Source organism: Herpailurus yagouaroundi, unplaced genomic scaffold (genome assembly GCF_014898765.1).
Source record: "Herpailurus yagouaroundi ecotype Mexico unplaced genomic scaffold, PumYag 28, whole genome shotgun sequence".
In the NCBI taxonomy this organism is placed as follows: domain Eukaryota; kingdom Metazoa; phylum Chordata; class Mammalia; order Carnivora; family Felidae; genus Herpailurus; species Herpailurus yagouaroundi.
The window spans coordinates 104124633-104137758 of NW_024412376.1; the positions used below are offsets into that span (position 1 = coordinate 104124633).

The window sequence follows — 13126 nt, forward strand, 5'->3', positions numbered from 1 at the left end:
GGCAATAGTGAGGCACTATAGCGTCAAAGAAGCCTGGGGCAGGGAGGGGAGGATGGTGCACCTGGGTAGCTTAGTCGCTTAAGCGTCAGACTTCAGCTCAGGTCATGATCTCATAGTTTGTGGGTTCAAGCCCTGAGTCGGGCTCTGTGTTGACAACCCAGAGCCTGGAGCCTGCTTTGAATTCTGTGTCTCCCTCTCTCTCTCTCTGCCCCTCCTCCACTTATACTCCGTCTCTCAAATATAAATGAATGTTAATTTTTTTTTTTTTTTTTTTTTAAGCACAAGGGGTAGGGAGCCAGATGAAATCGTGCTTTCCCTACTTCCTTGAGGGCAACTTTGTGGCCTCCTAGAATGATGACTTTACACAGTGGAATGCTACGTGACAGTCAACATAAATAAAATACATGACATGCAATGATATAGATATCACTTTACAAAATAATATTAAATGAAAAAAAGAAGTCCCAGAGGCTTAGTTAGTAAAGAAAAACAAATTGAATGAAAAATGATATAAAAAGAAAGCAAGGGGACAATGCACATGTGATTCGAAATGAAAGGTCAGGTGGGGAGATGGAGGGAGGATGGGAGAGGAAGGTCATGTGGTTGGTAGTAGTTTAAGGTCCTAGTATTCATGTTGGAGAGTGCTTTCCCAAATGCTGATTACATTACAGAGATGAATAGAGAGAGAGAAGAATGAATGGGAGAGAAGGACAAAGGAAACAGAGAAGGAAGGAGGAAGGAAGGAAGGAAGGAAAATGTATGTGGCAGAGTGCTAGTGAAGCAAACCATTTTTCCAGAGGAAAAGGGAACAGTTAGTATCAAAATCCAAAGGGGGTAGGGATTACTTCTCCATGAGTTTGGAGAATGTGACCAAGATGAAAATCTTGTAACGCCATTTCAGGAATTTAGCTGGATGTTAAGTAAAGGAGAGCCTACAGGTGTTTGAACTTGTTGCTTCTCCAGAAGTCCCAATACCCTGGCCAGCTTCATAATATATTCCTTTCTACAGTGATGGGTAGTGTGGAAGAAGTGCGCTGCATATGGGTAAAATTTCTGAACTTTTCTCCAAGTCTACCTTTAGTGTAGTGATGTTAGTTTCTTTTCCCAAGCCTGGGAAGCGGAGATTCAGGTATACCTACAAATGTTTAAAAAACTGCCCTAAATTGACTTATATAGGTCAAAGGCGTAGAGGAAAAAGAACTTCATTCACCCAATAAAGATTTATCATGTGCCTTTTATGTGCCAAGCATGTTCTAAGAATTAGGAATATTGCAGTGAATGTAACAGACAAAAATCCCTGCATTCAAATAACTTACATTGCAGGGTTGAAAGGAACAGTGATCCCAAGGCAGGATAAATTCTAAGGCAAATAGTGGCTAAGAGCCTGGACACTGGAGTTGACTGCTGGATTTATTTATTTATTTATTTTTTTAAATTTTTTTTTTCAACGTTTATTTATTTTTGCGACAGAGAGAGACAGAGCACGAACGGGGGAGAGGCAGAGAGAGAGGGAGACACAGAATCGGAAACAGGCTCCAGGCTCTGAGCCATCAGCCCAGAGCCTGACGCGGGGCTCGAACTCCCGGACCACGAGATCGTGACCTGGCTGAAGTCGGACGCTTAACCGACTGCGCCACCCAGGCGCCCCAATTGACTGCTGGATTTAAATCCTGGCTCTTCCAATGGTCAAGCTCCTTAATTTCTCTAAGGTTCCATTCCTGTATCCGTGATTTAGTGTCTACATTGTAAAGTTCCTTCAGGATTAATGATTTGACATATACAAAACTGTTTAACATAGTGCCTGATACATAGTAAGTACTCAATGAGTATTAGTAATGATTTACTGCTTGGTGAGACACTCATTCACTAAATCAAACCAAAATCATGGAGCAAACTTGACACCTAACTACCTTGATTACCATATTCTATTAGTTTTATCTTTTAAACATTTCTTAAGTGTGTTCATGGGTTTTTGTCCTCCCTTGCCATTATCTTAGCTCAGGCTGATACTTCGAGACTTGATTAGAGAACTTGCCAAGGGAGCTCCTGCCTCTAGCTTTCTTCTCCCAAACATCCTTCTCCCTTGAGCAAAAATTTGACATCATTTCCCCGATTGAAATCTTCCTGGAATGCTCCTTCCATCCATGACTCTCCCTTACTTGAGACTCTTTAGCATGAGACGGTTGTGATCTGGCCCCTGCCTATCACCGCTCATCATACCCCAACCTTGTTTTTTAAGCCTCCATACATAACCTTTGGGTAGCGCTGTGCACACACTGTGCTACTTCATAACTCTGTGACTTTGCAAGTGCTCTCAGCTATCTGGAGAGCCTCTCTCCTTCTTCTTTACTGGTGGAGTTTGTAACCTTCGATAAGCTGAATTACTGATCCAGCCTCCATACCACTTCCGTTTCTTACACAATGTTATTTCCCTCAATACAACGTGCTATGTTTGGGATGTGATTATATGCACTCGCCACTCTCCCTGAACAGATTTTAAGGTCCTTGGCGAAAGGAAATGAGTCTCAGTCCCCTTGGTGCATCCAATACCTACTTAGCACAGAGCTTGGCACGTGGTAGATAAACCGAAGTCTGTTGAAGAACGCTGCAATGCTGTCACGGTCGTTTTGATGTTGCTTGGTAATAATAATAATAACTTGGTAATTGAGCACTTAGCCATAGGGCTAAGTGCTTCAAAGGCATTATCTTTCTTAATCTTTTAAACACCCTATGAGAAAGGTAGGTGCTATAATTATCACCATTTTACAGATGAGAAAACTTCGGTTTAGCAGGGTTTAGAAGTTTTCAGGGTCACAGAACTAGTAAGCGGTAGGACAGGAAGTCAAAACTGACAGGTGTGCCTGACTCTAAATCTTTGTGCTTTTTTCCTGTATGCAGTCTGGAAATCCCAGAACAAGAAATAATTTGCTCTCCTTCTGAAAGTTCTCAGAATGTTTGCCAGTGGAATGCATTGATTAAAAGCTCTGGATTCACACATCCCTATTTTTAGTTCTCATACATTTATCATTTCTATTCAAGTCCAGACTGATAACTCCAACTGGAAAGTTTTACCTCATATATTTCATATTAGTCAAGGTATTTGATATTAGGTCCCTTTCAAAGATAACATGAAGGATTTTCTTTAAATGCATAGTTTTGCCAACTTATTTTTGAGGAAAAGAAACTTTAAAGAATTGATTCTACATAGCCATTCTGGGAAAGTAGTATTTAGCATCAAACAACCACAATTCATGCTTGCCATTTTGACAGGAAGTGGTTAGATTAATAGTTCAGCAGATGTTTTCTGGGGGCTGAAATAACTTATCATGCACTGCCACTCCTATAGCTTGATCACAACTAGAAAGAGCAGGCCAGGATTACGTTCATTTTATTCCTTTCTTAAAGCTAAATGCGATTAATAAGGTAATACATAAAGCAAAGCAGCAATAGCTTTTATAACAAAAATGCGTTTTAAAATATCATTAATTGTTAGCGACCAGCAAGACAATGTTGGTACGGGCTAAAAAACAGACAAATTACCTTTAACAAAGGCAACAGCTTTTATTAATGCTGCTTACACATTCAATGTGTTAGAATTCTGCAAAGGTTCTCACTCCCTAAGCTGAAATATAATTTATGTTGTATTAGTAGATCCTTAATACTACTTAAAAATTTCATTTATGAATTCCTACATGATGCTGAGATGCTCTACTAGAATCACTTTTTGTCATTATTATGGAACGATGGAAGTGTCTGTTAGGAAAACAGGTTGCTGTTTATGCTTGCTTGGGGTTTTCAAAACTCTGAGAAAGGAGTAAGCAGAGCTGGTGGAAAGGCCCGTTGTGGGAGCAGCGGCCTTCGGAGATTGCGTTCTTCACTCAGTCATCTCTTCCACAGATCTTCAAGAGCGTGATTCCATAGTTTCCAGAAGTATCTGACTGTAAGGAACAGGACCGATGGAGAGAAGGACAGATACAGCATAAATAATGAGGGGACCAAAACGAATGAAATCCCACAGTCCTGGGTGATTCTGTGGGGGGAGACTCACGACTTGTCCCATTTTGTGAAATGCATCTGTAATTCTGTTATTCATTCATACCTGAGTGTGATTATGTTCCAGCCTAGCATCTTCTTTACAATATATAATGTTTAAATTCTTCCTGATTCATGGCAGTTAAATTTCAACTTGGATTTGAAAAATAAGATTGCATCAATTATGTAATATTACATAATATTACGTTTCTAACAAAACTTTAAAATGATAATCTTAATAACATATTAATATTCATCAAACACTTGCTCTTGGAAGGGTTAACTACTTTAACCTTATAACCCTTATGGCTCTATGCAGTAGGTAGCCTAAGTATGTCCATTTAATAGACAGATAAAATGAGAAAAACAGAGGTTAGGAAATCATATAGAGACTAATGAACAGGTAGGGCCTGGCCCCTTAACACCATACTACATTGCCTGACATTCCCAAAGTGCATGCTTCTCAGTTCCTTTCCCCTAGGCTAGCCGAAAAAGATCTTTGTTTAGACAGACAACATGTGAGATTCAGGCTTGTGTACAAAGATGCCATGTTTGCTAGGCAAAACAGGTAAAACATTTGCATAGCATTGGAGGTAAAACTTGGCTTTTAATCTAGACTGTTTAAAATCCTCACATTTATTCAAGGCAACTCAAACAGCGAGCATTTCTTACCCTCAAGTTTCACACCAGGATAAATATTAGAGTAAGCAGTAATGCAAAAGACACAATGAAGAAAGGTTATTTAGACGTTATGTGTTGCTTTCACAATGAGACACAATAGGCGTTAATATACATTCTCTTATTTTATATAGACTGTAGTTCTTCCTCTGTTGGGCTTTCCAAGTTTTGCTCTGCCAGATGTAATAATCTCTGGAACTGCAGATAAACCAACAGTGCTCTCACTGGGTATTAAAACAGCTCCCTTTACCCTCTCCGACCAAGTTGTAAACAATTATTAGCGGTTCTATCAGTTAGACAAGAAAATACATCCAAGTAGTTAGAGGTGCCTCGGTGGCTCAGACGGGTAAGTGTCTGACATCGGCTCAGGTCATGGTCTTAGAGTTCATGGGTTTGGGCCCCGCGTCGGGCTCTGTGCTGACAGCTCAGAGCCTGGAGCCTGCTTCAGATTCGGTGTCACCCTCCCTCTCTGCCCCTCCCCTGCTCGCACTCTGTCTCTGACTCTCTCTCTCTCTCTGTCTCAAAAATAAATAAACATTAAAAAAATTTTTAAGAAAAAGAAAATACGTCCAAGTAGCTTAACATAAAATGCAGATCCATTCTCAGTACTAAACAAATGTTCATCCTTTCTTCTACCTCTATACCTTTATGCCTTCTAGTAAAATGGCTATTCTAGAAATTTTACAACCACAAAAAAGTTCATGTATTTTCAAAGCCTTTGAACATAATGTATGTCTTCCTACTTAGGCCATATTAATTGCTCTTAAGAAGTCAAATGTCTGTGTTGGTGCATTTTAACAGTGGTACCACCGATTCCTTCTTCTCCCAACTTTGATCCCATCTTTTATTCTCTACATTTCATCCATCCTGCCAATTATTTCTTTGCAGTGGTTTTTACGTTATTCCTTTCTCCATTCCGACCGTGACAAATCTGCTTTAGGCTCCCATCTCTTGTCACCAGTTTCCTTGGCTCTAGATTCATCAACTGTATTCTCCCACTGTTAATTCTTACTGTTCTCAATTCTCAGCTTTTTTCTCTTTTATATTTCTTCTGTTCTATACTCTTACCTATATTTTCTCCTTAGAGGATTTTCATTCACGTCCAGCTATTCAGTAACATAACTGACTCTGAAAATGTATCTCATACCACTAGCTCCTGACATGACAATTCCACTTCCATGTTTCGAAGACATCTCTGACTCAACACGTGTAAAACCAAACTCATGAGCTTCTCCCCCATTCCCAAAAAAGAAAAGTAAAAAAACAAAAACAAACAAACAAACAAACAAACACACCTAAAGCCTGACCTTCGTGCAGGGAATGGCATCACTATCTGTTCCCAAGTTAGAAACCTGGAAGTCATCCTTGACATCTTTTCTTTGTTGTTCCTTCTACCAAGGTAACACAAGTCCCCTAAATTTTAATTCCTAAATATCTTTTGAACCTTTGCTCTTTGATCTCTTTGCATTATTACTTCGCAATCCCCAGTTGTAGCAGCTCCAATATGACTAATAAAAGAACTCAACACTCCCAAATCTCTTCCTTCTTCTCTCCAATGCATCGTCTGTGATCACAGGCATCTTTTCAAAATGTACTTCTGATCATGACACTATGCACTTAAGTGGAAAACTCTTCAAGGTTCTTGGGCTCAAGACAAAATCTTCAAAGGTTGACAAATGGTCCTGGGTGATCTGGTCCCTTCAGCCTTATTTCTCATTATGTTTCTTTACCATGAGGTCTTTCCCCTTGTAATTCCTTTTCCTTTTGTTGAAATGCTTTACTGATTCTCCAACCCCACAACCTTTGTCTACTCATTTTTAGAACTCAATCATAACTTCTTCCTGGAAGCTTTTCCTATCCCTATCCTATGGTCTGACAGCACTGTATCTCTTTCCTTTACATTTAACATAGTTGTAACTTTACATTTATTTGTAATTCCATAAGGACGGGGAAACTTTTTTTTTTCTTTGCTTGTAATTGTAACTCTGAACCAGGTACATAATATGCATTTAGTAAATATCTCTAGTGGATGAATGAAATACAAATTCTGTGACCTCAAAACTCTCTTTTGTCTGAATTCATCTTGCCAGTTGGATTTTGTTTTTCAGTATTCCCCAAGGTAGATCCCCTCATCAATCAAGTGCCTTACTGCTTCTGTCCCTCCTACTCCTAACCATACATACATTTCTAGAGCATTCACCTGAATCCCTGTTGAGCAGCATAGCACCTGGCCCACAGGAGGCACTCAACACAAGCTTATTAAACCTCAAAGGTAGGCTCAAGACCCACTTCCCCAAGAAACATTCCCTATCTAACCCCAAACTCCTTTACTCTGAATTCCCGTGTTGCTCTCCTCTGTACCACAGTCTTTAATTTAATTGTATGTTGTTTCATAGTATATTCTTCTAATTATCTTACTTATGTTCACCTCAAATCTCCATATAGACTATGCGTTGAGGATGGCTACTATGATTTCCATTAAAGACCTTGGAATTGTACTATTTATTAAATAGCTACTTAGTTTGTGGCTCAGTGACATCTTATTAATGTAATTTTATCCAAATTTTGTATTAATGTCTTACTACTAAGTAATGAGAGGGACACATTTGTGTTTCCTACTCTCTCTCTCTCTCCTCCTCTCCCCCACCAATCACCAACACCAGAAAGGTGTAGTGAGCAAGAAAAATGAGCAGAAAAATGTCCAAACTATAGGCAGAAGGAAGAGGAGGCAGAACCAAAAGTCGGGTGATATGCAAAATGGAACTCTAGCTCTTGAATTATAGAAATTTAAACATCAAAAAAATCCTATGTGTCAGTATTGAAAATGTAATGAGATTACTTAATAGTAAATAATGTTATACTTAATAGTATACTTAATAACACATTTTCTTTTGTCATTTTTGCAATGTGATTTGTGCTTCTGAAGTTTTATTTAAAAATTCTTTCCTTGCTCTTGAGTCACAAAGGTAACTCTTGTATTTTCTTGGATTAACTTTCTAATTTTATCTTTTATCTGTGGGTTTTTAGTTCATCTGCAGTTTACCAATGATACGGGGTTGGGCAGGATCCAGTTTTATTTTTCACTGTAGAATCGACCAGATTTCCCAATACATTTTTACTAAATTATCTGTCCCTTCCCTACTGATTTATGGTGTTCCCTCTATCCTATGAGTTTCCACAAACAATTGAATTTGTCTCTAAGGTCTCCATTCTGTTCCATTGCTTCATTTGTCTGTTCTTACTCCAAAACTACACTTAAAACAATAATGGCTTTGTACCATGTCAGTCTCTAATAGGACTAGCCCTTTCCCTATCTTTACTCTTATTTTTTTTTAAGTTTATTTATTTATTTTTGCGAGAGAGAACACAAGCAGGGGAGGAGCAGAGAGACAGAGGGAAACACAGAATCAGAAGCAGGCTCCAGGCTCTCAGCTATCAGCGTAGAGCCCAACGTGGGGCTTGAACCCATGAACTGTGAGATCATGACCTGGGCCAAAGTGGGATGCTTAACTGACTGAGTCACCCAGGTGCCCCTTTACTCTTATTCAAGGTTGATTAATCATGAATCTTTATTCCTTCACATAAATATTAGAGTAAGTTAACCAAGTTCCTCAAAGAAATCTAGCTGGAATATTGATTGAAATTGCATTTGATTTATATGGCTTACTTTGAGGAATTACTGACATCTTTACAATATCCTATCATATTACTCAAGTGATATGAACCAGCTCTCCATTTACTGACATATTTTATGCTCTTTAGAACAGTCTTAAAGTTTTCTCCATAGAGTTATATAGTTTTTGTTTCTATTATGAATGGTAGCTTAATTCTGATTATATAGTCTAAGAAGGACTATTAATTTTTACAGGTTGATCTTTAACTGGCAACACTGTGGAATTTTTATTACTGATAATAATTTATAATTCCTGTTGATTTTTTCTAGAAAGATGATTGTATCTACTGAAAATAACGGAAGCTTCAACACTTCCCTTTGAATCTTTACACGTATTTTTTTCTTCCTTTCCAATACTGTCCAGGACCCCTAGTCCTCTGTAAGATAGCATTAAGGTATATTAATCATAGGAGTAGCATGGTATGTATTAGTATGTAGGGAATATTATTGTTCTGATCCTTATCTTAAAGGAATTGCATCTAAAGTTTCTCCACCGAGTATAAATATGTATTTGTTATAATATGTTGGTATGTAAGCTTTATCAATTTAAGGAGGTTTGCTTCTATTCTTAATTTGGTAAATGTTTTTACCATAAATAGGTATTGGCCCTTTTCAAAAGCTTTTTCTGAAAATATTGAAATAATTATATCATTATCTTTTATATGTGTGCAATGTGGGCAATCATATTAATTTTCTGATGTTGAGCCATTCTTTCATTCCTGGATTAAACCTCACTTGATTTTGATGCGGTTTTTTTTTTTTTTTTTTTTTTTTGATAAACTGATACATTCGGGGGAGCCTGGGTGGCTCAGTTGGTTAAGCGTCCCACTTCAGGTCAGGTCATGATCTTGCAGTTTGTGAGTTCAAGCCTCGCGTCAGGCTCTGTGCTGACAGCTCAGAGCCTGCAGCCTGCTTCAGATTCTATGTCTCCCCCTCTTTCTGCCCCTCCCCTGCTCACGCTCTGACTCTCTCTTTCAATAATAAACAAACGTTAAAAAAAAAAATTAAACTGATACATTCAGTCAATATTTTACTCTTTGCTATCTATGTTCATAAGTGACATGAATTTGTAATTTTCTTTATCCTATATCTTTGGAATCAAGATTATACTAAATTCATAAAATGAATTAGGCAGCTTTCACTTTTCCTGTTTTCTGGTACAACTTGTATAAGATTTGTTCTTTGAAAGTTTGGTGAAGTTCACCTGTGAGTCTATCCGAGCCTGGGATTTTGGGGGAGGTAGGTCTTTGGTCTCCTTTGTAATTTGTTTTATACTTATTGATTATTGAAATAGTTTAATTAAGCTCTCTATTTTTTTCCCTGATCCAACCCAACATTTCATTTAAAAAAATGTACCTTAGGTGATAGAAATGAAGAAACTTATGTAATTTTAAATTACAAACTGAATTCTTTAGCCAGGGATTTTTCTTTTCTATCAAGGCAGGCACAGTTTAGATATTTCCTAATATAATAAGCCTCAATTAGCCAGACTATTGCGGGAGGGAGAACTAATAGTTAATTTAATTTTCCAGTTTGCTGAGGGTGAACTGAAGGCCTTCTTTATGTTTCAACCTTGTTACTGGCAATCTTTATAAAATGTATGAGTCTACTTTTCTGCCTTAGTAGGTACAATATGGTTAACATTATTAAATCTTCCTGTGTTGATTGAAACTATTGTGATGTGTCAGAATCGATTCAAATTGCATTGAGTGTGAACTGATGAAATCTGTGCTAAGCCCCAGGCACAGTCTGAGAGGTGCCTTGTTGAATAAGTTCCTCAATTTCCACTTCAGCATGCAGCACCTTCTGCAAAGGTTTAGTGTAAAAACAAAAGCTCTGGCTGAAAGAAAAATGGGATTCGTTTTGGTGAATGAATCGAGTTGACTACATGATGTGCAAAGGGAAGTGCACTGGTAACATTTACCAAGATTACGAATGTATTTACATCTGCCTCAGCAATCCTACTGGCGTATGGGACTGTATCCCTTAGATACACTTGCACCTCATGAAATTGGGCATGCATAGCACAACATCATTCAATTGTTTGTAACAGCAAGAAACTGGAAACATCTATTGATATGGTGGGTGCAAATACATAAGCAATGGAATGATGTGCAGTTGTTAAAAAGAATGAGAAAACTTCCTATAAACTGAAATGAAAAGAGTTCCACAGTGCAGAACCATGCTCTCTATATTTTGAGTAAAACAAGAGGAGATTTAACTATGCCACACACCTGAAACTAATGGGACATTGTATGCCAACTATACTTCCATTAAAAATAGGAACTTTAAAACATGTATTTTTATATCCTTCTCTTGTCATAAAGAAAAATTGAAATAAATAAGACTATAAATAATAAGAATACAATATAAAATATAGGTAACTGATTTGCATATATAATCCAAAGAAGAAGAACAATTAACGGCCACTAAACCTAAAAGAAAATGTTGAGTGTCTGTTGTGTGCCTGGGATTTTGGAGCTGAAAAATAATCACTATCTTTGGGAGACATTTTGTCATCACTATTATTTATATATTTATTTATTTGTTCACTCATTTGTTTATTTATGCCATCACTATTAAAAATTTTTTTTTCAATTCCTCAAGTTGTAAACTTTATTTATTTTTATTTTTTTAAATATAGTTTGTTGTCAAATTGGCTAACATAGTGTGTACAGTGTGCTTTTGGTTTTGGGGGTAGATTCCTGTGGTTCATCACTTACATACAACACCCAGTGCTCATTTAACATTTATTCATTTTTGAGAGACAGACAGAGCGTGAGTGGGGGAGGGGCAGAGAGAGGGAGACACAGAATCTGGAGCAGGCTCCAGGCTCAGGGCTGTCAGCACAGAGCCCCATGCGGGGCTTGAACTCACAAGCCATGAGATCATGACCTGAGCCGAAGTCGGACACTCAACCAACTGAGCCACCCAGGTGCTCCTATGCTATCACTATTTTAAACTCTGAAAACACATTCATGCATTGACAGGGAGTAAGAAAACTGAGTCACATATCTCTATGTTTACAGAGTATACAGGAAAGAAGATGAGTAGAAAAAGGCAATATGTGTTTTACTACTTTCAAGGGGAGACTTACTTTAATTGCTGAATATAGGGAATACCCATAATGCTTCTTAAACTCTGCTCGAATGTCCAAAAGGTCAATTTCTGATCTGGAAACCATTATTCGGTTCAGAGTAAACTCATCAGTTCCAACACCCTGTTAAGAAATACAGGTGTCCACAATACAAATCTCACTGGCCGCAAAACAATATATAGATCTATACTTACAGGAAATAGATATTGCTGCACAAAATATTCAACCACAGTGACTCTTCTCCACTCATTTGTCATCAAACTTTATCATTCATATATTCAAGAAATATTTATTGAGCATTTACTCTGTGCCATCACCAGGCCAAATGTCAAAAACAAAAATGAGATACCCTTTCTAAGCTTTCAATTTTGTAAAGGATACAGGCAAGAAAACAAGCCATTACAATACAATCCAACATATGGGAAATATTGGGTACTATGGGAGCATATGTAAGGAGAGCCTAAAATAGATCAAGAATTAGGAAAAGTCTGTCTGAGAAAGTGGTATTTGAGCTGGGACCTAAATAATCAGCCAGATGAAAAGAAGGTAGGGCTTACATAGAGAGGGGGAAAAAATGTTCCAAGAGAGGAGACAGCATGCATGAAGGTTCAGGCCAAGAAAGAATGCCACATTCAAGGATGCATAAATAATGGGGAAGAATCATAGCAAGAAATGTGTCTGAAAAGGCTGGACCTTGTAAACCACGAAATGAAATTCTGACTTTACCCCAAAGGTGGAGAACAACCGCAATCTGTTGAACATGACAGTGTTGAGAGCAGATCAGATTTGTGTTTCAGGAAATCCCTTTGACAGCAGCATGCAGATGGGATTGCAGGGCAAGAGTGGGATACAGAGAACAGAATGTGACTACAAGCTTTGGGACCCATCCAGGGGTGACTGTGTAACAAGAAGAGAGCTCATGATGGCCTGACCTAGAATAATGGTGGTAGGAATGGAGAAAATGTGTAGATTTAAGGGGTGCTTACAAGGGTAGATTGACAAAATTTAGGGATGTATCATTTGGGGAAAATGAAGGAGGGAGAAAAGTGTAAAATTTCTTGCTGAGCAGTTAGGTGGATATTGACACTATTCATTTCTTCATTCATTCAACAAACAGTTACTGAACATCTACTATATATCAGACGTTGCTCCATGTACTGTGCATATGGTAGTGAACAGCACAGATTATCTCTCTATTTGCATGGAGTTTACATTCTGATGGATGGAGATGGACAGTAAAGAAAATTAACATGTTTATGTAAATAGTAGTAAGAATTACCTAATGGAGTGTGACTGAAAGGAAGCAAACTGACCTGTTTAGTCAGGAAAGATCTCTCTCAGGAGGTGACCTGAAAGGTGAGAAGGAGCCAGCCAGAGGTAGATCTGGAGAAGGTACATTCCAGGGAGAGAGGGCGACAACTCAAAGACTCTGATGGGGGAAGACATTTGGCATAGTCAAGGACAGAAAGAAGGCCAAGGTGGCTGAGGCATGGGGGACAAAGATGGGGTGAATGGTATAACTTCAGAAAGTAGGGCAAGGTTAGTTCCTGTTGGGGCTATCCACTGAGGTGACTGAACACAGGACAGGAAGCACCTTTGGGTGGGGGGTGAGGTGAGGGACTTGGCGTGTTCACCCTGAACATAAC

At 38.3% G+C, this 13126-nt stretch overlaps 1 protein-coding gene across 4 annotated transcripts in view; it reads right to left on the bottom strand.

The window, feature by feature from the left end:
* Positions 1-3372: 3372 nt before the first annotated feature.
* Positions 3373-13126, bottom strand: part of ANXA3 (annexin A3) — a 54383-nt gene continuing 44629 nt past the window's right edge. For all 4 annotated transcript variants that reach the window (XM_040480408.1, XM_040480431.1, XM_040480418.1 and 1 more), the window contains 2 exons: positions 11481-11603; positions 3373-3938 (listed from right to left, as the gene is read on the bottom strand). In XM_040480408.1, coding sequence (XP_040336342.1) covers positions 3879-3938; positions 11481-11603 — 183 coding nt within the window. In that variant the 3' untranslated portion in view covers positions 3373-3878. The remainder of the gene's footprint in view (positions 3939-11480; positions 11604-13126) is intronic.